The 23,309-nt window shown below is 44.2% G+C and overlaps 1 protein-coding gene across 2 annotated transcripts in view; it reads right to left on the bottom strand.

The window, feature by feature from the left end:
* CCNK (cyclin K) overlaps positions 1 to 16,528 on the bottom strand; it is a 414,782-nt gene extending 398,254 nt beyond the window's left edge. For both annotated transcript variants that reach the window (XM_078660137.1, XM_078660138.1), the window contains exons 1-3: positions 15,668 to 16,528; positions 4,406 to 4,605; positions 1,938 to 2,189 (exon numbers count right to left, since the gene is read on the bottom strand). In XM_078660137.1, coding sequence (XP_078516263.1) covers positions 1,938 to 2,134 — 197 coding nt within the window. In that variant the 5' untranslated portion in view covers positions 2,135 to 2,189; positions 4,406 to 4,605; positions 15,668 to 16,528. The remainder of the gene's footprint in view (positions 1 to 1,937; positions 2,190 to 4,405; positions 4,606 to 15,667) is intronic.
* Positions 16,529 to 23,309: the final 6,781 nt, after the last annotated feature.

The following is a 23,309-nucleotide window of genomic DNA, read 5'->3' as shown; positions in this document are numbered from 1 at the left end:
AAACGGTGGCCAGCCATTGGAAAAGAGCGTGCTCTGACGTACACTTTTCTCTTTCAGAGCCGTCCCACTCGGACTGGCTGCCCCGACTTATTGCTGGCGTAAAAGGTTTCTTATCTTCTTTATGGGTCCAAACAGATGGCCCCATAAAGAAGATAATAAACCTTTTACGTCAGCAGGAAGTCCAGCCGAGCCCGTCCAAGTGGGACAGCAGAAAACAGAACAGTCTACGTCTAATCGCAGCACCAGCGATTTACTTGTAACATTAAAAGTACAGCATGGGTGCCGTAATTATACCTAAAGAAATAGAAAAAACATCTATTTCCTTACTTTTGGTATAATCACGGCACCCGCGCTTTACTTTTAATGTTACAAGTAAAGCGCGGGTGCCGCTGCTGCCTGGCGAGTGTTTATTTCTAATCTCAGCACCGACTACTATAGAAACAGAGCTAATCCCTTGTTCCTGCTATCTTTACCAGTGACGCGTAGAAGACAGGTGAGGTGGTTGGTTGAGCGATATGTGCAGGCATGTGTGGTAGGAAATCGGTGACGCGCTAAGGAAGGAACAGTTCATCTTTTCAGAATGCTGCCGGAGAGACGCAGCCCCGAACGCACACTTGCTAGTCTTCCGGATGCATAATACCGTGACTTGCTCCTTCCCACGTACACGCTCGGTGGGTGTCAGTGCTTCAGTTCTTCCACGCCGACAGTGTCTAATTATCGCCTCGGGACTGCCTAGCTCTAAAGGTGAAGGTTAGCCCTAATTAGCTAAATCCTCATTTGCCCTCATTAACCACACTGCTCGTCACTCCTTAATGTGCACAGAGAAGCCATTATCTTGTCACCAGCCAACTGTTTTGCCCATTAGCTCTGGTAAACGTTTGACATTCCAGCTAACAGGCCTGTAGGGAGTTCCCTCTGGGAGGATCGGCCACAGGTTGCCCTGCTCTCATTTGCATTCCCCACAGTTGTGAACTAGGGACATTCACGCTCTCATTAGCAATTTGCTGCAGAACAATCACATATGTCACCATGCGCCTTATTAAGGTTTCCAAAACAAAGATGGCGCATGAAGGCAGGCGAGGAGCCATGCTGTGGACACTATATCAGTGAGTCATTGAATATGGTGCGGGCCTGCAAACAATATTCTGGTAGGGCCTACTGCTGCTTCTGCTGGGCCTCTTCCTGCTTGGAGCGAGCTGCTGTCTGTACAACTAGCTTGGCTTCTTTATTGTTAATGTCACCCTCGTTAACCATGCCTTGTCATTTGCTTCCCCCACATTCATCTAGTGAGGAGCGGAATGCCTCATATGTACCTCGCTATACTGATTTAAATGTACAACATTCCCAATACGTTTGGCCTTTGTGAAGTACCTACAGACAATCTTGTAAAGCACTTTGTTTAAGAGTTCTGTAAGAAGCCAAATAAATTAGATCCACAAGAAGAAATGCCAATCCTATATGGCATTACTTTAAATGCTGTTAGGTAAACCAGAGAAATCAAGGCTCAAGAGGGAGAGCCAATAGGGGTCTCCCACCAGTTAAGCCATAGTGATGGGCGAAGAATACGTGTTGCGGGCTAGCATAAACAAGCATTAAAAATGCAATAGGTCTTGCCTTTTATTAAGTTAAAGCCATTCGCTTTGCTATACAATATCATTAGCAAAGCAAATGGCTTTAACTTAAACAAAAGACGAGACCTGTTGCATTTTCAATGCTTGTTTTTAGAACCTCCATTCAGATGCATTGGTTGCCCAGTAATGTTGAATCTGGACAGGGTCCAATTGGAAAGGAAGAAGAGTGGGCTTGATGAAGGGCAAGGATAACATTTAGGGGCTGCAAGCGAAAAAGGAAAGTCGGCCGACCACCAGCTTCAGGAATTTACAGACATGCAGAAATAAGCCGACATATGTGTAGGGAAATAAATTTTCAAAGGATACAGTCCCAAGCGAGTTCCGACGTCAAAGATGAACCTTGCTCCCTCTCTACGATACCTTGCTTCTGTAGCCGGTTCAAGGCCCTCTAACTGTGAGGGAGTATGTGCCAGGTCTTTCTTATCCCAGTACCAACAAGGCTTAGCATGATCCAGGTTACCAGTATGTACAGATGGGCTGGAATTTTCTTTGTTTTCCTTCATTGACTGAAGCCGATATGTCTTTGTTCAATAGATGATGAACCAGTCTACTGAAAAGCTGAAAGAAAAAAAACATAGCATCAGATATCTTTAGAAGAGTTAATTTGCAGAAAGACATTGGGACTATAGGTAGGAGTAACTCCTACCTGACCAATTAGGACAATGAAGTTAATCAGTAGAGTTGCAAGATCTTTTTTGGCCACCCTCTCAAAAAACCTTAATACCGTGGGGTGTCTGAAAAAGAGGATGGAAGACTCACGCACAACCTAGGTCGCTTGCTTCATCATCGGGCTGCTCCTCCATCACCATTTATCAATTTATGGTGTGATGAGGCTCCGCGAATAGATCACATAGAAGGAGATCTTTTGTAATGAACTGAAGATTTAAAAAATACCTCTTAAACGACACATCAAAATGTAACTGTTGTCTAGGTTAACATTAAAAACAAGAAATAGGATAAAAGAAAGACCGTGATGGTCTTCTTGTCCCTACATGGTCAAATATGTTTCAGCACATTTACTGACCAGAAAGGGACTGGGGCTTTTATGACGACTTCCTAAGCTTCTAGAGATGGTTGAGTATACTTCCTCTAGGAGTGGGTAGAGTCTGGTCTCTGAATAAGATTCGGTATTAACCTGCGTCAGGTTGATGTGATGGCCCGTCTTGGGTAAAAATCACGTCCTGAAGTGCACTGGTTAAAGACCCATTACTTTCCAAAAAGATGCCTGAGCCATCACCACTCCTCACCTTTTAGGGCCAGACACACTTTCCTGATAGGATCAACCGGATATTGATCCAGGGTAATACACATGTATTGTATCGTAGTGTTATGTGCATTAATCTTATCACATACGACATTCACAAATGAAAATTGAATAATCATGAGGTATTTTTTTAATTCACCCTTTGATTCATTACAAAAGATCTCCCTCCAAGTGCTCCTTACTAAGAGCTCCATCTGCCGTCAAATAATTAAGCAACCTAGGTTGGAGGTTGGGCGTTTGTGTCCTTTGTTTTTTAGGACACACCGTGGTTTTCAGGGTTTTTTGAACGGGTGGCTGGAAATGGCCTTGCAACAAACCTGAGTAACACCAATGTCCTAATTGGAAAGCTAGTAGTAACTCCTACCTATATTCACAGTGTCTTTGTGGTACTTCGAGCAGATGGTGGAGACTACATTGTACCTTGCCTTCCCCTCCACATTTCTTTAAAACTAATCTTTGAGTCACAGAACAGTAGCAATTTAACAATGTAAACCTTCTAGCACAATCAATTCAAGCACATGCAAATTTTAACAATCCAATAATATAAACTCTACTGGTGGGGAAGTTTTTAGAAGGTGATCCCAATGAAACCCTATACATTGGAGAAGGAAATCTACATTTGTTAATTAAACAAAGATTTTTAGGCATGAAGTTGTACTTTGGTGTTTCAGGTATGCATGAATAAATCTTAGGTGCCAAGTAAGGAATAAACTGATGCTGTGGAAAATAATTTTAAAACAGAAAACAGAAGGACAGTACAAGTAATCACACTTGAATATTAGCATATGACACTGTGTTTAATTTGTGATGGCGTGTTTCCATGCCATTTCAGGACTATATCTCATGGTGAAATGGTGGATGTTGATGCATCTAACAAAGGGAAAGACCCACCATCATCTGTGACTAAAATGCAGACAAGACTGGTAACATCATTTTGGCCATTAACCACACCACAGACTGTTTGAGGCAACTAGTAAATCATGATCAGAATGGTACTGTATTTTACATGCAGTTACACTGCTCAATACAAATAGCATTATTGCTGAATACTGAGGTGGATATAAGAGGAAAGTTGATAGGCAAAAATAAAAGAATACAAATTGGCAGGTGCATTTCTCTTTTTTCCAGTTAAAATAGTAACAATTAATCATCAGAGGTAATTTTAATGACAAGCAAAGAGTGGTTCAAATGTAGAACAGGGTTGATGATGGGGGGTAAACTAACTACAATACAAGGCCAGTGTCAATGCACCAAGTTACAGATAATCCAAACACTTCAAAAACTGGGCTTTATGAATGTAGTATGGTAGAACTGCAACACACTTGCACTTCTATAATGGTTTACTGTAGCAAGTGCAAACTGTATGAGAGGGTACATCAGCATTTGAAGTCGCAGAAATTAGATCAAGGAAAACCTTTAATCTCAGATTTGAATCACCTGTGCAGCACCCACAAATTATCTACAGTGCACCTGCGGCAACCTCCAATACTTATCCTAAAGAAGTACTTACTTGAAGCCGCTGCTGCAAATGTGGAGTTTAGACAGTAAAAGGAGACCAGAGCTGCAAGTTGCTGCCACGGACAGTAGGTGACAGTACTGAAGAAGATGTCTGTTGGTGATGTGTTGTAAGAGCCTGTGATGGTGTTTACTGGCAGAAGATAGCAAGGTTTGTGTGAAAGTACTCCACTTCCTTGTCCCAATAGCTTACACCTGTCAAGAAACAAGACCGCAGAATTGACAAAAAAAATAATAAATTACAGCATTAGCTATCTTTTTAAGAGTTACCTTCCACAAAGATATTGTGACTGTATGTAAGAGTAACTACTACCCATCCAATTAGGGCAATGGAGCAAATCAGTAAAGAATTGCAAGATCTTTTCTGGCCAACCACTCAAAAACCCCAATAGTGTGTGTTGTCCTCAAAAAAAGGATGCAAGCCATAACCGTCAACCTAGGCGGCTTTCTACATCATCGGGCTGCTCCTCCTTCACCACTGCTTAATTTACAGTGTGAAGAGGCTCCAAGTATGGAGCACCAATCTGGAGATCTTTTGCAATAAACAGGAGGGTGAATTTAAAAAAGGCCTCAAGCTACAAATCAAAATGTATTAATGTAATCTACAGTAACATTAAAAACAAGAAATAAAACACAAAAAAGTGGGGAAATAGAAATTATTAGGGGCGATAATTTGTCCAGCGGCAGATCAAATATATTTTGTCACAACCTCGTCTACATTCATGCACAGCAAAAAAAAACATTTAGATCAGCAGCTCAGCCTGCTGGTGTTACTTATTCAGCAACCCTGCACATCAGAGAGGACATCACATGATGAATATATGCAAAGTTACAAAGGGATACAAAAGAGCGACTTACAGAAAAAATAGGCCTCCAACGTAAACTGACTAGATGAAAATGATGACTGGGATAATTATTTCATATAATGTGGGGATGAACAGCTTCAATCACAGACAAATGATGCAGGTACGTTAAACTGAGGCAACCTAACGTTCAAACCCTAATGGGAGGGGGGTGGGGGGGCATGGCCTGCTTCGAAAGGAAGTGGCTGCACGCGAGGTGAGGTCCACAAGCCCGGTCCACTTACCTCCTCCATCGGCCACAAAATCAGATTGGAAAGGGTCCGAAACTGCTCCTGATGAAGTCCGGTAGCAGCAGCCCCGCCCGCGACAAATCCAGCTGCCCCGGCGGCGACAGGGAGATGTGACTCTCTGTGGCCTTCACTCAGCCCAAGGACAGGACCCACAGTAGTTGATACGCCGGAGGAGGACACGAAGGGTGGAGCTTCCGGTTTTGCGGCACACGCCTCCTCTGCAAGAATATTGCCTGCAGTGAGGCTCAGACTTGCGCTGACGCCCTGGGGGGTAGCGGCATGGCACAGCGAGCAAACTGGGTGCAGTCTTGGAATTGTGGTTACAGCCCAGCTGGGGGAAACCCAACAGGCCGCATGGTGATCCCCTGGTCAGGTGGCGGGGAGTACCAAGCGGGTTGACCTTCAGCCTTACTTTCCCGTGGTTGGCTTGCCTTGAGGATGCGCCATGTCGACCCAGAAAAGGGGACGGGGCACAAACCAGACTAAATTGGATAAGTTTGCACTGCGAAAATGGCATGAGGAGGGCGCCAACTCGCAGGGGCCAGCAGTGGAGAATGACGACCCAACTTTAAAAGATATCATGGCAGCCAGCACCAAAGTTCACCAATCACTAGAATCAAGTATTGATTCCCCAATCACTAGAATCAAGTATTGATTCACTAACTTCCAAAGTTTCACTGGTGAGGGAAGGTCTACGCAAACTGAGTGGTCGTGTCCAGGATGTGGAGGAGACAACCCATACACTGAAATCAGAATCCTCCACCCTCCAGCAACACGTGAAAGTGTTGAATGATACGTCCGAAACACTGGAAACAAAATTTGACGAATATGAAGGGCGATTTAAACGCAATAATGGGCGTATAATAGGTGTTCCTGATCGTGTGGAGGGCCCTGCCACCGATTTGTTTGTGGAGGACCTTATATTGAAACATCTTCAACCCAGAGGCTTGTCCAATTATTTCTCTGTGGAGAGGGAGCATCGAGTTCCGGCACCTATTCTTGCATGCATCTTTATCTTTCAGGATCGCGACATAATACTACAAATTAACACACCTGGCCCCTCCCGACCAATTTGAAAACAGCGCCATTTCATTCTTTCCAGATTTCACCCTAAACGTGCAAAAACAAAAAGGTGCAAATTTCTTGAAGTAAAAAAAAATGTTCCGAGAGCAACACGTCAAATACGCAATGCTGCTCCCCACGAAGTTGAGGGTAGAAGCGGGTGGTAAAAACCTGTTTTTCTCCAGCCCTGAGAATACATGGGAGCGGCTGGGAGGATGGCGCATGGTGGATCATTCCGGCCACTCAGGCAACCATTCCAATCGTCTGGTTAAAAAGCAAAACTGGCTTTGAATTGAGCGCAAGTGGAACTCCAAGCAAATCCAACAATTCAGGCGGGGGTAACTAGCGTGTCACCGCCGCTGCTTAGCTCCGCAAATCAGCCACAGACCTCAGTGCTGAGCTTGGACAAGCATGTTCCTGAAAGCTACCAAACACTACCGGATGTATATATACACCAGATCACTTTGATGAAGCAGAGAGGGGGTGGGGAGGGTTTGAAGTCCTAGTTCCCCTTTGTTGCTAGGTTTTTTTTGGGGGTGGGGGAAATAGACAGGTGCTCTACATGTTGGACTGTCGGGTTGGTCCTAAACGGTCAGGCAGCCTAGCAGGGGAGGGGGGGGGAAAGAGTTTTTGTTCTAAATACCAGAATTGAACATTGTGTCATAAATGCCATTTGGGGATTGTGTTTTGTTAGTTTGAGTGTGCGAAAGCGCTTTCTTCAGTCACTTGCAGTCAGCCTACAGGTGGTATTTCACACAGCCGTGACAGCAAATAAGCCAACCTCTATCCACTCCGATGACCTGCCTCATGGGCTTCTCTTGATTAGGGGGTCATCGAGATTGCAAGCCAAAACGTAGCTGCCGCCCGACGCCTGTCCCCCCTCCCTTAGACTGCTGTCCTGAAATGTAAACTGCTTGAGAGACAAACTGAAAAGAGGAATAGTCCTGCAATTTCTCAAGCGTCATAATCCTGACGTGGTGTCATCTCATGGGAAATACATGTAAGGCGTTAAATAGATGGGGGTTATACACGGACTACCCATGCCGGCTTTACAGCGGGCTCTAGTGGGACAGAGATCCTCATACGCAAGAACTTCCCCTTCATTTTGGGGCAATTCATACTCTGATTCACGGGGTAGAATAGCAGCAATTACGGGCACGTGGGAGGGCATACCACTTAGACTGCTGTCGGTTTATCTTCCTCCAACTCTGCAAAAAGCCACCCTCTCGGAACTAAGCAAAATAATACTTGACCTGCCCAAGGGAGACTTGATATTAGGTGGAGATCTCAATATGGTGGTATGCAACACACGCGACGGCTACCCTCCGAGACATAAACCATAAATCTGGTAGCTGCTCCACCCTAGCGGAATACCTGTCGGCCAAGGGCCTAGCAGATGTTTGGAGAACTTATAACAAAATAATTCACAGTTCACATTCCAATCACGGATTGACTATATACTGGCCTGGCCAGACCAACTGTCCTCCTTCCACAATGCTAAGCAGTTGGCGTGGGGAATATCCAATCACTCTCACCTTGTGTCACATTTCACTCGGGGAACACCGTTCGGTAGGGCCGGGATTACTTTGCATCCCAATATCTTAAAATTTCCACATATTCAGGAAGACTTACTTCGTACAACAAAATTCCACTTCAAAGAAAATGAGGGCTCTGTTAACTCTACACAAACACTATGGGAAGCCTACAAAACTGTCATCAAGTGACAAGAATTATCCCTGACAGAAGGGTATAAAAGATAAACAGGACACAATTACACAAATAGAGAAACAGATCAGAGATTTTGGAACCAACAAAGAGGCCCAAACTCAGTAGAGATCGTGCATTTACTAGAACTTAAGCAACAAGAATACAAGAACTTGGTGACAGAATTGGCGAAAAGTAATCGATTGGCAATATACCACAGACTATATGAAACAGGAGACAAAGCCGGGAGACCACCGGCATGGTTGAACAGGAGGAAAAAACAGACAGATGCGTTACACGGCTTATGAACGACGAAATCATTAACAACCCACGAGATATAGCTGAACTATTCTCACAAAATATTTCCATACTGTATACCCCCTCGTCCTCCACAACCCTTAATGACTCTAAAGAATTGGTTTTGGACATGCAACTACCATCGCGGTCATTAGAAGAAGCCAAAACACGAGAGCGAACTCAAAGACGAAGAAATTATAGGAGTGAATAACACTACTCAGTCCGTGAATGCTATGGGTCCCAGTGGTCTCCCAATGGAACTATTCAAACTGACTGCATCGACGATCGCTCCTCCCCAACGTCAGATGTATCAAGACAGCAAAATACAAGGACGCCCCTCAAATGATCAGAGACTAGCCACAATCGTAGTCATCCATAAGCAGGGCATGGAGGCCGAACTGTGTAGCTCATATCGCCCTATATCGTTACATAACGCTGAAGTAAAGATTCTAGCCAAAGTACTAGCTAATAGATTACTACTACTCATTACGCAACTGGTACACCCAGATCAGTCAGGCTTCATGCCGGGTAGAAAGACAGCCCTAAACCTCAGACGCCTGCACGGTGGTCTAAATCGGCACCCAACCCAGGCTTCCCCCTGGCTGTACAGTAACAATAGCTAATGACTCCTGCTACCTGGGAATGAACGTCTCCTGGGACCCGCCAAATTTTACACCCTAAATATATTGAGCCTCCTGACCAGATTACAGAAGGATGCCCAACACTGGAGGACGCTCCCACTGTCTCTACTGGGACGGAGCTGCCCTCTGTCATTACCTAGATTCTTATGTCCTGCAGAACACCCCCTATCCGGTCCCGGATTCCTACTTTGTTAAGATAGAAGCAGAAATCCGAACATTGCTGTGGGACAGATGCCCGCACGAACTGCCATCCATAAACTGTGCAGGGGGGGGGGGGGGGGGGGGGGGGGGGGGTAAGACGGCAGGATTGCACTACCAGATATCCGCATGTAATACTGAGCCGGTCAACTGCCCTTAATTAATCAAGGGAATTATGACTCCCAATCCGATACCAACTACCATACCGATAAAATGATTATGGGCCAAGAGGATATAATCAGGCACTGTATACAAAACCATGGAAACAAACAATCACCGGCACCACACATCAAACGGTGACTCTCTGGCACAAAGTCACAAAGAAACTAGGGTGGCAGCACAAATTGACGTAATCCACACCATTGTGGGATGCGGAGTGCCTGGGTGGCCTGAGCCAATGTCCTGGATTCGACAAATGGGACTAAGTTGGCATTTCAAGAGTTGGGGATTTGTTGTTAAAGGGCAACGTAAAACCTTTTATTAAACTATGAGAGTATTATAAGATGGCTGCATCCGAGACATTCAGATATCTCCAGATCAGCCACGCTCTTAAATCAGCCATCCCACGGGGTACGGTTCTCCCAGAGGCTACTCCAAAAGAGGACCGACTCCTAAATGACCGCATAGACACCAAGCCGAGCTCTATGGTATATAAAAAAATATTCAATAAAAAGCCAAACCCTTCTCAGACCCTATGGACAAAATGGCAGAACAACATAGGAATAATGGAAGATGAGGACTGGCAGGAGGCGTTGGCATCGCCAATGGAAGTGGTCATATGCGAAGCTCAGACTAATCCAACTGAAGTTGAAGGTTCGCCACAGAGCATACTTTCAAGTTACTCTGGCAAAAATTAAGGAGCAGGCACACCAGAGTTGCAACAGAAAATGCAGACAAGAAGGCACATTCTATCATATAATATAGGACTGTCCCATTATCCGGAAGTATTAGCGAGCCGTGGGGCGACAACTTCAGTTGGTCTGTGGGAAAGCGCTCCAGCATACGCCATAAAGCTGTCTCCTGAACAGATGGAGTCAAACAGACCTTAGTAGGAAACAACAAATGTTGGTAACTTTGGGCTTTGCTAACGCAAAGCGCAACATTGCACGAAAATGAGGAATCGGAGATCCGCCTACCCTGGAGGGGGACATGGATTGGTCAACGATTGCAGAAAAAACACAATTATGAACACAGAGCTTGCCCTTAAAAATTGACACAGATCTGGGGTGGCTGGAACACAGAGGCCCAATCTGCACTCCGGCAGTGCCCAGACAACAGCTTAGGGTGGGGGGAAAATCGAAGATCTTGAATGAGAACATTTTGCAGACGACTGCTTCGAGATGTAACCTGTGGCTGTGTGTATGCTAACACATCATAATGCTACCGTGTTGACTTGGTTGCTGGTATGAGACTTCTTCTTTCAAATAAAAAGAGTTTTTAAAAAACCCTACTGGGAGGGAGCAAGACTACTTTGGGAAACGGCTACCAGTGATCAAAGCAGATTGTTTTCCTGTTCCTCAAAGGCCTGAACAAGAGAAGGAAGACAATTAGCAAATGAGGTAGGCCAGGAAGAATGCATGAAGGACATCCTGCAAAACCCACAAGGGATAAAATCCCTTCTACAACAGATCACTGTGACAGTAGTAAGATGCTGACTTGTGGAAGCTAAGCAAGTTGTAACCTTCAGTTCCACTAAGTGAGTTACACCCAGGTCAAGTCAGACCAGGTTGGGAACTTCTGATATGGTACCTTAGCAGAGTTGACAGCATATACTTTACAACGTTATTATCTCTGTGCTGAAGTTCATAGTACCCTTTGAGGCTATGCACATGCAGCCAACACAGGGGGGGTTTGCAGCAACCTGCAAGTAGCTCTAAGCCAGCCTGACAGGTATACAGCTACAGTGCTCCATTCTCTGGCTGGACAGTGTCACCTGCCTGTGTTGTATTCCATGGGACATATTGCAGCTGAACTAACTGCTTCCAACAGGAGAAGTGCTTTGATTCATCCATTATCGAGCACAAAAGCGCCACAACCATAGCACTAACATACTGTAGTGCACCTGTAAACAAAGCCCATGAATGTCTAACAGAATGACCCTTAGTTTCTGGTGCTGCTCACATTGTCTATGTCTGCAGCATGTGTTCATGTCAGTCACTAGCACCTGCCTTCTCACTGGCAACAGTTAAGTTTCCAATCAGATTAAGAGTTCAGATGTTCTAGTAGAGCAGTTATCAGGCCTATAATTCCAGGGTGGATTTCCAAAGAACTACAACTGAGAACATGGTGTAATAGTCTCTCCCTTTTACCGGTTGGTTGAATTCTGGGACATTTTCTGCAGCCAAGCAGCAGGGATAGGAATGAGTACCTCAGAACACTCAGTGCTTGCTTGGGGGAAGACAGGCTGCATGCCAGATAGAGCACAGCAGTGACAGTCTGAGCGTAGTACCAGTCATTGGACAGAGGTCAGCGTCAGTGAGTGCAACGACCTTTGACATATGTACTGATTGCAAGAACAAGAATAATCATTGAAAACATCCCCTCTCCCCTGCTCGTCTCCAGGCAAATGTACGAGGGAAACACACAGCCCTTCTCAGCCCCAGGTCAGATGAGGCTGCAGCACTTAATGGGGTCTGCAAAACTTACTAAAAGTCCATTTGTCGCATTAAAGGATCTGTGCATCAGTCACAGCACAAAATAAGCCCTGGGTCATAAATCATATTCTCCGCGACCGCTTTGCGACTGGGCACTTGGTACATCAGGCTTTTATTGTTAGTACATTAATTGTAATAATACAATACTTTGTTTATCGACATTTGTGTCACTGAACAGACCTGGCAGCCTTCGATTTGAAGATCTCTTTCTTCAGGAGGTACAACCAGTAGGGCTATCTCACTGCTGAAGGCAGACATTTATGGTATAGAGCACGCATGTCAAAGGAACTGTCCTTCACTCCCAAAAGAAACTGTGCTTTCAATATTAAAGTGAAACAAGGGAACACCTGCATGCAGAACACAATTGTGTATCTTTCAGAGGGTGGACAGGGACGCTGTTCTACCTGCTCTATGCATGCAACCCTTCCCTGGTACATACTCCTCCCCGCCACATGCAATGCCTTCCAATTTTGCTGTTCTATTTTAAATAAAAGTTATATAGATGTAAATATGCCACACAAGTCACAGCAGGAGCACAGCCAGCAGCACTTTCATGCGAAATAGTACCGGCACAATTACACGTCCTCTAAGATGCAGAGTGCTCTGCGAATACCTTTGTCCAGTACTGGCTGTTAGACAACAGCCCTTTCCATGCTGGGATCATTGACCACAGTTACAATGTCAATACAAATCAAGACTACAGTACCCGGTATCAGATAGTAGTTAGGACTAAGCTGTAACAATGTTAATGCTGAGCCAACACTACTGAGTTCCAACATTATGCATATATGTTACGAATGTTATGTGACCATATGTAAGATGCAAGTACTCAGATGAATGTGATATGGTTATATATTAGGTACCCAATAAAAAAATTTTTTTTTAAAAGATTACAGAACCCGAAATGCTGTGTTGCTGGATATAAAGCCATGGGTGCCTCATTACATATGACAACATTCTCATATGCTGTGTAAAAATATTTGTGAGTGCATCAATCAAATAACAAAATGCATAGCCCTGCAACATCTTCCATATATCAGCATAACTACTCATCTTTTTGAACATCCACCACTGACCTCGGTCGAGATCTCCCACGTTACAATTCTGAACCCTACTTAACCGCCACAACTCACCATCATTCATGCGGTTTGCATCTCCTTGTCCAAGTACCCATGTCCCTTACCCATGTCCCTTTCCCAATGTTGCATGGGAAAATCCACTGATATGCCCACAGAACGCCTCCTTGCCGCAGAGTAAGGCAACACAGCAACTTACGTTGCTTAGCCGAACGCCATATCTGTAAGGCCATGCAAACCCATGCAGGTGACTTTGCATCGCGTCATAGATATGATTCAGAATCTTGTGCTGCCAGAGCTTGAAAAAGAAAAAAAAAAAGGGACGTCCCGAAGGTGCAACCCTCTCATAAATAAACCTCAATTATTTGGTTTGTTTTTTAGGCCTTGCTCCAACAGGTAGCTACATATAAAATTATGTGTAGCTTAAATGAAGGAAAAACATTTTTAAGTTGTTACTCAGTGGGAAATGTACTAGTACATTATGAAACGTCTATTAGTTAATGCACTGCAGGGGTCTGTGTGTAACCAGAGAGTCACAGAATTACATTTGGTTGCTGCAATGGAGAATAGTGACGTGCATTTTTAGTGCTATGAGGTCACAGCCTGTGACAGAAAGCACTGTGAATGTGTAAGCCATTATTTTATACTTGCATTACACACAGTGTAGAACAGAATGCTACAAAATGTGCAAATAGTTGCTAATATGGGGCTTCCCAAATGTAGATTTGAGTAACACCAGACAGTATGCAAAACATTTTTTTACATAGCTGTCCCTTTAACACCTTCTAAGGGGTACAAAGGGCTATGTAAATACAATTATGATTACAAGCACGCACTTCACAGCGCAGTTGTTAACTCTTTGCACTACCAATAAAAAAAAAAAAAAACTCTGCCATCACAATGCTTGGAGTGATTTGAGCAATTAAAGTCAGAACAGGCTACCAAGCACCCTTTAAGCTTGTAGATTAACTCACAGCACACATTTGCATTTCATCCAGGTAAGCAGGCACCCTGGCACAAAGGACTGTTTTAGCTGTCTGCCTGGCTTCAGTTTCCCAATAGAGGAGACTCACTGAATTACACTTCAGCTGAAGCATTTTAACAGAAGTGAGGCCTGGTAATGTGCAACCCTCTTTCCAGGACTCCATGGCCCCCGCAGGTCACGCCCCACAGATTGAAGACCTCTGATGTAGACCCTTAGTGGTCTTATCTCAAAGGGCAGTGTCACTGGCGTACTGGAGTATACCTGTCCTTTGCTGTCATAATTTTAGGGAGTTGATAACTTTTTTTTTTTTTTTTTAGAGCATCCATCACATCTGCCAAGTACAGATAAGACAACAGGGGATTATGTATGAAGCCCTGTTTAAAGCCCTGGTCTGTAAAGAGCTTCTCTGATACCACCCTTTCTCACATTAGGAGCACCCTTACCCATGTTCTCATGTACAATGAAGTGATAGCAGTCAGCCAAGGCAACGAGAGTTCCCATTTTAGAAGTTTTTGCCATAGTCTCCCTTTGTCTATGCTATCAAAAGCTGTTTCCATGTCAATAAAGGAAGCATACAGAGTTACTTTTCGGTGCAGTTGATGTTAGTATAATTAAATGGAGCGTTAGTTAACTTCTATCTCTCCATTTTCCTTTTCCATCCAACTAACAGACTCACATGTCCACCACTCAAATTAATTAATATTTCCTTATACTAATTCACCACTAATCTTTTTGGATTCCGGAGTAACGTGATACTCTCCGAAAAGCACTCCGAAAAGCACTCCAACACCTCATCAAGGGTAGTAAGCTCTATATGAATACAATTACAATACAACCCGGGCTCCCCTTGAAAAACTGCAGATACAGATGTCAGTTATGTGGCATATTTGTGGCGCTGCCAGCAGCTGCTGTTAACTAGCAGCTGGCTGGCCCGGCTAACTAAAATTACCTCGGAGTTGGTGGCAGCTGGATTAAGCAAGGGATGAAATCATGGCCAGCTGAAGCATTTTATTACAGCCAGACTTTATTATGTGTAAGCACCGACGTGGTTTTCAAACTGGAGGAAGCAGTGCCCGGAGTAAAGCAGGCAGGCAGACCTTTGGGAGAGGGTGGGGGGGCTCCTTGCCACACATTCTTACCGCCCTGAACATCACAAGAAAGGGAGTCCCTTCAAATATGGATTATACACACCTAACATTTATCCCTTTGGAGGTGAAATCATAGATCAAATTGCTCTCCTGATAAATCTTCACTTGAGAGGTCACACACACAGGAATAGCATAACAGCCCTATGCAACTCTCCACAGCAACACACGAAACCCTATAACCAAGGCAGCTTGCTATTTAACAATACTAGTGTGCAAGGAACAGGCAGTTGCAGTACACACAAAAAATACATAGCACTTGTTTATTCAGTAGTCCTTTGTGGTTGAATACGTTAAAAAAAATAACATCAATCAACTACGGTTCTCTAGAACAACATGAGCAAAAAATGCGATCATGACGTTTGCAGAGTGTATAGTTACAACTAAGAGACAAATACTAACCGCAATGTTCACAACAGGAATCTTGCAAGGGCCTATCCGTTACCAACTTGAAGTCTTTAAACTGCTCTCAGAGAGGCCTTTAGTGGTACCAGCCACGCCAAATCTCATGTTGTTTGGAGCAAGACCAACGCGGTGCGGAGCTTGAAGGCAGTCCTCGTCGGCAGGTTATTCATTCACCACATTCGTAGCCCCAGGTGACGGCAGAGAAGGAGAATTGGAGGTTAAAAGAGTAGAGACCAGAGTGTCCAGTTGGCAGCTCAGGAGGCTGAGCCCCGTACACACGGTGCACTCAGTAAAGGCGGCGAGTAACGGCAGCTGGCTCAATCAGCCAGTACGAAAAACTGAGGTCCTCGGACACTGGCACAGAAACGGAAGCCAAAAGGGACCGCAGGAAGTGACGCGTACACCGCGGTGTACGGTCCGGATGGCTGGCGGCGTTAAACTGCGCTAAGGATCTTGCTGCAGAGAGGAGACCGGTCTGACTAAGCACGTCCCGTGGGAAATTCAGCGTGTTAACAGAGACCCAATTTACCGAGTTCACAGACATCGGGTTACAAATGGTTTCGTATAAAGGAGCTGTGATCTGAAGCCAGAGGACCCGACTTTGTAACTACAAAAGAAGGTTTGAACCCTGGCTTTAATTCAACAGTCGAGGATTATTGGAAAATCACCTAATCGCCCTGTGCCTAAAAAATGAATTTTGGCTCGTGCTCTTGTAAAGTGCTGTAATGTCCTGCCAAAAAAAAGAAACGTACACGGCGGTTGCCCAGGCGAGGGGTCTGCCTGTCTGAGCACACTCGCTGACGGGCACGTGCACTCGCTTCCCCGTTTGTAAGCGGCAGGTGCAATGTCCGCATACCCACAGCCAATGAACTGGCAAGCGGTTTCCCCAGCCAAACGAACGTCACAATACGCTGTCTGAGACGCCCAAAACTAACGATCTTGAAAAGCTCCTCCCATCTATTTCCAGCCTTTACCTTGTCTCCGTAGTAGTCACTTCGCTTTTCCCAAAATAATCCGAATTCCGTAGTATATGTTCTTAGCATATTTACGTACTCAAAAATACAACTTCTTGTTACATACGTCAGCAGGGTTCTCTCGGCCTCTCACAGAAAACAAGCATTTACAATGCAATGGTCTCGGCATTATTAAAGGTAGAGCTATTGGCATTGCTCATGACTTTTTTTTAAAATCATAAATAAATAGCATTGTCATTTACAATGCCAATAGCTTAATCGCTCGCAAATGCATGACCTATTGCATTTACACCCACACAGAGCCACACACAAAGCCACCCACACACACATACAGAGCCACCCACACAGTCATTCACATAGAGCCACCTACACAGAGCCACCCTCACACAGCCAGAGCCACCCACACATAGAGCCACCTACAAAACAAGATTCAGGCACACAAACACACTTGTATGGCACAACGGAAAGGAAAGGCGTCCCCTGCAGTGGCCTGGTAAGCAATGCCTTGGACTCGGCACTTTTTTATTTACAAATTAAGCACTGAATTACTAATAGGTTGTGGGTGAAGTGGGATCTGAGAGGAATAAAAACAGTAACTGTAGTGCCTTTTTTAATTGAACACTTTGGAGCATTTTCTTGCATATTAAATATCTGATGTTAGTTAAGCTTAGTAGCTATAATGGCGCTCCATGTACTGACCCCTGTAAGCATAGAAGGCTGAACTGATTTTAAGGAGATGTGAACCCGTAACTTTCTTCCTGCCTCTTCTATGACATTGTGACCCTGCCTGCCTGTGTCACGAAGTCACGTTGTTCTGATAGAGCGCGCAAGGCCACCCGGCCAATAGTTTTCGCCGTTTCCGGCTTCAGGGCCCATATACTTTTCAAATCACCATATACATCGATCGGGTGACTTCACGAGCTCTATCAAGTTGGTGTGTGTGTGTTCCCTGCTACCAATTTTCAGTGCACCCGACTTACCATCCACCGATGCAGGTGCCTAAGGACCACAATGAATCAGGGAGCTAGCTGTAAAGGAAAGGCAGCAAAATACAAACCCAACCAATAACATTCAAATACTGTTTAAATGACCACGGACAACTGGAAGTTTTAAAATGTTTATCTAAATTCAATGTTTTCTTGCATGAGGTACAGTAAAATAAGGCAATTAATAACCAAGATAACGTAAATCACATAGGCAGAAAGAAATAATGACAGAGTAATCATCAAATGTACTAATAAATTGTAACAAGAAAAATACTATATAAGTCAGTATTATCTAGACAGGGATAGACTAAGTGTGTGTGACTATAGAAGAGCTTATAATGAATAACACGCTTCACTTAAGGTGAAGGGGCCTTTGAACAATCTAGGCAACGAAGTTCTAGACCATATCAGAAAATGACACACTGCTATGCAAAATATAATTTCTAACAAATGAGAAGACATAGGAATAACTTTGCAAAATTATAAATGATAGTTCAATAGTTGCGGAAAGGCATGGAAATATAACATATGCAATGTTTAACTTTATTAAAGCAAAAGTTAGAAATTCAGAAGGTGCAAGAATTTCAAGAGGTTCAGAGTAATATTTACCTAGAAAAGGTGTGGAAACCAAACCCTGGCCACGGGTCAGTTAAGGACAGGAAACCCTCAAGGAAGGATACCCCTCAAAGGACAGCAGGTGCAGAATGGACACCCAGGACAGGACAGGATACCCTCGGAAAAGGAATCAGGACAGGACCCTCAGGACAGGACAGCAAACCCTCAGGACAGGACCCTCTTCAGGACAGGACCGGAACCCACAGTTCGGAAGCAACGCCTGCGCTCCACCCGCTCTGCAGCTATCGATCAAGACCCCGATTGGGTCAGCGAACTCCCAGCTAAGTGCCTTGCCAGCACTTTAAGGTTCAGTAGAACCTTAGTCTATGGTCAAATTCGGACAGAGTGCTCCGCAGCGCTCTGTATCTTCAGTCACCTATTGAGTGCGTTGGGTCAGTGACAGGTCAGCTAAACCAGACAAGTCGGACGGTTCACTAGGTGAACCCAGGGTAGATATACAGTTTGGGGACAGTGTACCACCCCCCAATGTTGCAAAGTGTCAGAATCCCTCAATTTCAATTGGTCCTAAGGTAGGGTTTGGGTAACACACCAATCACAATACGCGAATTGAAGCCTTCATTAACATATTTGGGTACCGCCTAGCAGATTTGGGGTTCCCATGAGCTAACAGTAGCGCAACATTACAATGTATCATATAAGGAGCCACATTCGCTGTTCTCGCAGGGCAGAGGTGACTTTCTCAGGAGCATCTCGCCCATCACTGCCAGCTGGCTATGTTCCATCAGCCAAGGTCCCTCGTGCTGCCGAATGTCGCACAGGCGCAGAAGGGACCTCCAATATGGCTCTCCTCTCACTCAGACCCCCATTTCCCGCGGTACATGAAAAGTAAGCGAAAACAAATTAATACATAATAATGTCATTAGGAAAACACATCACAGGGTTTGTACTTTTAACTCATCATCAAGAAATAAACTTATGCAATTAAATGTTAGCTACATTGAGACGGACACAAGAGCAGTGGCACGAGCTGTACCACATGATAAGCACAGCTATGAATTACGCATGCGCATAACTTTCCCTCCACTTCTGCAGACGCGTCAGGACACGTGAGTGTGGCTGACGCATGCGCAGTAACTAAAATACAAGCAGCGGCCATTTTAGGGGACACGAGTAATTATTTTAGTAAAACACATGTGCAAGCTTCACGGTCTTTCTCCAAACTAAATAAAAATGTTAGTAAAACATACACGGGTTACCTTGTTACACATAAACGAGGTTCTTGATTTCGGCAAGCCGCAAAATATGCGAAGCTTTGCTTCATCAATCCCCTCTTTGATGATATCTACTATCATCACAAATTATAATGGAACCAGATGCCAACTTTCTTTCACACTTTATAAAGTTCTATTTCTTCCAGCAACCGTTCTAGCTTTTCTCTTTCAGTTTTAGCAGGGTGTGAAGTCTTCACCTTTTTGTATATCTGATCATTCACTTCCTCTAATTCAATCTCATCCACACTTCGTTTCACTCCTCTTGCATTAACCTCGTGCTTTTTGGTGCGCTTGCGGTATTTACAGCATAAGAAAATGGAAAGTATAATAAGACCTATAATACCAATTGGCATCAGAATTTTGAATAATAAGCTTTTACCTATGCTAGCAAGCCAATGACCTACATTTGAGAGACCATCTACCAGTCTCTTCCAGGCACTATCAACCTCGAGTGGTTTGAGTTCCTTTGCCAAATTAGTAATGTTTTTCACATATCTTTTGATCTGTACACTTTTATCCGGAATATAAGTGCAACAATGTTGCGCCTTCAACATCCGGCAGACTCCGCCCTCTTTCGCTAATAAGGTGTCAAGAGCAAGTCGATTTTGTAAAACCATTGATCTGATCGCAACCATTTCGGTATTGACCAGCAGAAATCCATGAGCTGTTTCAGTAGACAGCACATCTACTATAGTAGACAATTTGCAAATTCTGTGAGTGTTCAGAACCACTCCCACTCCAGGTATCAGTGCACTGAAAATACTACCCATAATTTCACCTATACTCTCTCTTTTACTACGCACTAAGCCGTTAGTATCTTCATTGCTTCCAGCTTTTCCATTCACATGGTATATTTTCGGGAAAACAATGCCAAAGTAGCAGCTCCCATACCAGTGATCCGGCAATTTGAAATAAGCCTTGTCCCCACAAATATAATAAATTCCAGGAAACACAGGCTCTGACCCATTTTTGAAACCCCAACCTCCAATTACCTTGTAATTATGTTCGCATTCACTGGAACCAATGAAAACATTATTATAATAGCTAGTCTTCTCGCGGTGAAGACATAGCTTGCCTTTCTTTTCAAAATCCAGCAACAGAGCAGGACCCGCTCCACCAGATGAGGTGCCTTCCATGTTTTCTGCCCACTTTGGCTTTTTCTGACTTTCGTCATTAGCCTTCTTCTGAATTTTAATTCTCCTTTTCTCTGCCATGTTCAGGAACATCTTTTCCTGCTCACGCAAAGAACAAGTCAAGTTATCTCTGTGTGCGTCTGCTATGTCAATGTTCCCTATAGTCAGGAAGTAGTCTCCCATATATCTTATGGTGTCAGTTTTGGTATGTACAGGATTCAAGTTCCCACGTATAGGAAGTTCAGAAAAGATCACGTCATTGTTAGAGTAATAATACTGTAACGGTCCCCTTTTGTAAAATAAACTAGCTAAAATGCTACAGGAAATTCCATATGTCAATGGCAGATGATGGTATGTCACGCCTTCAGCCACCGAAGTAGGTAGCTTCATGCAGACATAGCAATCTTCAATTTCCATAGTCTCTACATAGTGTATTAACAAGTTTGCGAAAACATTCAAATGTGTCCTGTTCTTCATTCCATGATAATGTAGTCCTCCCTCATCTGATGCTTCTAAGTCTCGTTTAGTTTGTCTCAATGCTCTCTCATGTCTTTCTACACTCTGTGTTGTTAGCTCCTCATTGTCAGTATCTACAACTTCAGTAGGGACAATGTTAGTATCTTTACTTACAGCAAAGGGAATGAAAATTGTTAATCCTATCCAGATAACTATCAGCACTACTACACTACATATACACACCTTGCAACACGTCTTAAAACGGCTGCAACTAGGACTACCATTCACTGTTGAATCAGACATTTTAGCTCAGTAGGAGTGTTCTCACCCCTCTTTTTTACTTTTTTACACAACTAGCTTACTTTGTGCAAATTCACGGTGGCTCGTCTTCCTCTTCAGCTGAGTACTCTGGGACAGGTTCTCCGTCGCTCACGTCAGTTATATCAAGATCTTCAAGTTCTTCCAAAACCAGTGTCCATTCAGGAGATTTGTACTTTTTGTTTTGTCTTTTTATTCGCTCACTCCTTCTTTTGGAAGAGTCTTCTTCTTGCTCTGCTATTCGAGCACTTCTTCTTGCTTCTGCACGTTTTTCTTCCACTGTCTTTATCCTTAGTCTCAGTCTTTTTACAAACCTAGGCTCAAGGTTGTTTCTTTTCTTTAGTCTCTTAGTCGGTACTTGGACTTCACTTTCTTTTCTTCTTCTCTTGTTCTCTTTATCTTGTGGTAATTCTTCTCCACTTTCTTCTCCTACTTCCCTTATCTGACTAGTTCCAGGGCTAACATCAAATTCTTCTGCCTGGTTGCTAATCTGGCCTTGTTCAGAAATATTTTGTTTTTGGCTTTCGATTGTCTCTGTTTCTGTTTCTGTTTCCTGAACCCGTTCTTTTAACCCTATCTGATCCTGTTCAAGCACTTCGATCTCTTGATTTTCTTCTGCTCGAACTATTACTCTATGTCTAGTCTGTCCCTTATCCACATCAGGAGTTAGTGGAGGAGTATCAAACACTTGCTCTGTATCCTGCACTTGTTCAGTATCGGGTACTTGTTCAGTCTTATTCACTTGATCTGTATCAATCACGTGCTCTGTCCCTGTCTGACCTTCTCCTTCCTCAGTTTTGATTTGAATCTCAAGTGGCTGAGGTTCTTCGCCTGTGCCTTGCTTTTCCTGACTAGTCCACTCTCTACCTTCACTAAGTCGTTCTCTTGTTCTGATAGGATCTTCGGTCAGATCAATCATCGGTATCCATTCTTCTGGCCATATGCTTGGCAGCTCGTCTTCAGCTACTCCTGGCTCAGTTTCCTGGACCTCTTCAGCAGGCTGGTTTCTTGGCAGTTCGCAGTCAACTACTCCTGGGCCAACGTCTGCTGTTCCTGCAACCTGACTGGTGCTGGGCTGCTCGTTGTCAGTTGCTACTGGTCTGGCTTCTTCAGGGTCCTCTGCTGGTTGCCCTGGTTCTTCAAATCCTTTGTCTGGCAATACCTTCTGGGTGTGTCCGGCGTGGATCCACTGGGGAACACCTGCGACTTTCACTGCAGTGGTTGTCACCAGGATTACTTGGCGTTTCTTTCCCCACCTTGGTGCCAGACAGCTTGATCGAGTGTGCTTCTTTATTTTGACCCAGTCTCCTGGAACCAAGTTGTGGAGAGGAGTCGTTGGATTAAGGATGCCGTCGTCTCCAATCTGGCGAGAGATAGAACGCACTTGGTCACCCAATCTTCTGCAGTATTCAAGCACCAAATCATCAGTAATACTCAACAGTTTGCTTCCTGGCACCCATGCTTGTCTCATCACTCTTCCCATAATGATTTCATGGGGACTTAGGCCTGTCTTGCGGTCTGGAACACTTCTCAGTCCCATCAGGACCAGGGGCAGGGCCTTCACCCAGGTCATGCCAGTAGCATCTGTCAGTTTTGCTAGTCTGTTTTTGATAGTTCCATTTACTTGTTCCACTATTCCAGAAGCCTCTGGGTGGTATGCACAATGGAGTTTCTGCCTTATTCCGAAGGCCTTACAGAGTTCAGCCAGTATGTCATTCTGGAAATGTCCACCCTTATCTGATTCAATAATGCATGGTATTCCGAACCTAGGTATCAGTTCTTTTAGTAAACACTTCGCTACTGTCAGTGCGTCACTTTGAGGAGTAGGGTAAGCTTCTACCCATTTTGAGAATACGCAAACAATGACAAGGACATATCGTTTCCCTTCACAACGGGGCATGGTGATGAAATCCACCTGTATCTTT

Source organism: Lissotriton helveticus, chromosome 9 (genome assembly GCF_964261635.1).
Source record: "Lissotriton helveticus chromosome 9, aLisHel1.1, whole genome shotgun sequence".
Lineage (NCBI taxonomy): Eukaryota > Metazoa > Chordata > Amphibia > Caudata > Salamandridae > Lissotriton > Lissotriton helveticus.
This window is presented reverse-complemented; position numbering and strand designations above follow the sequence as displayed.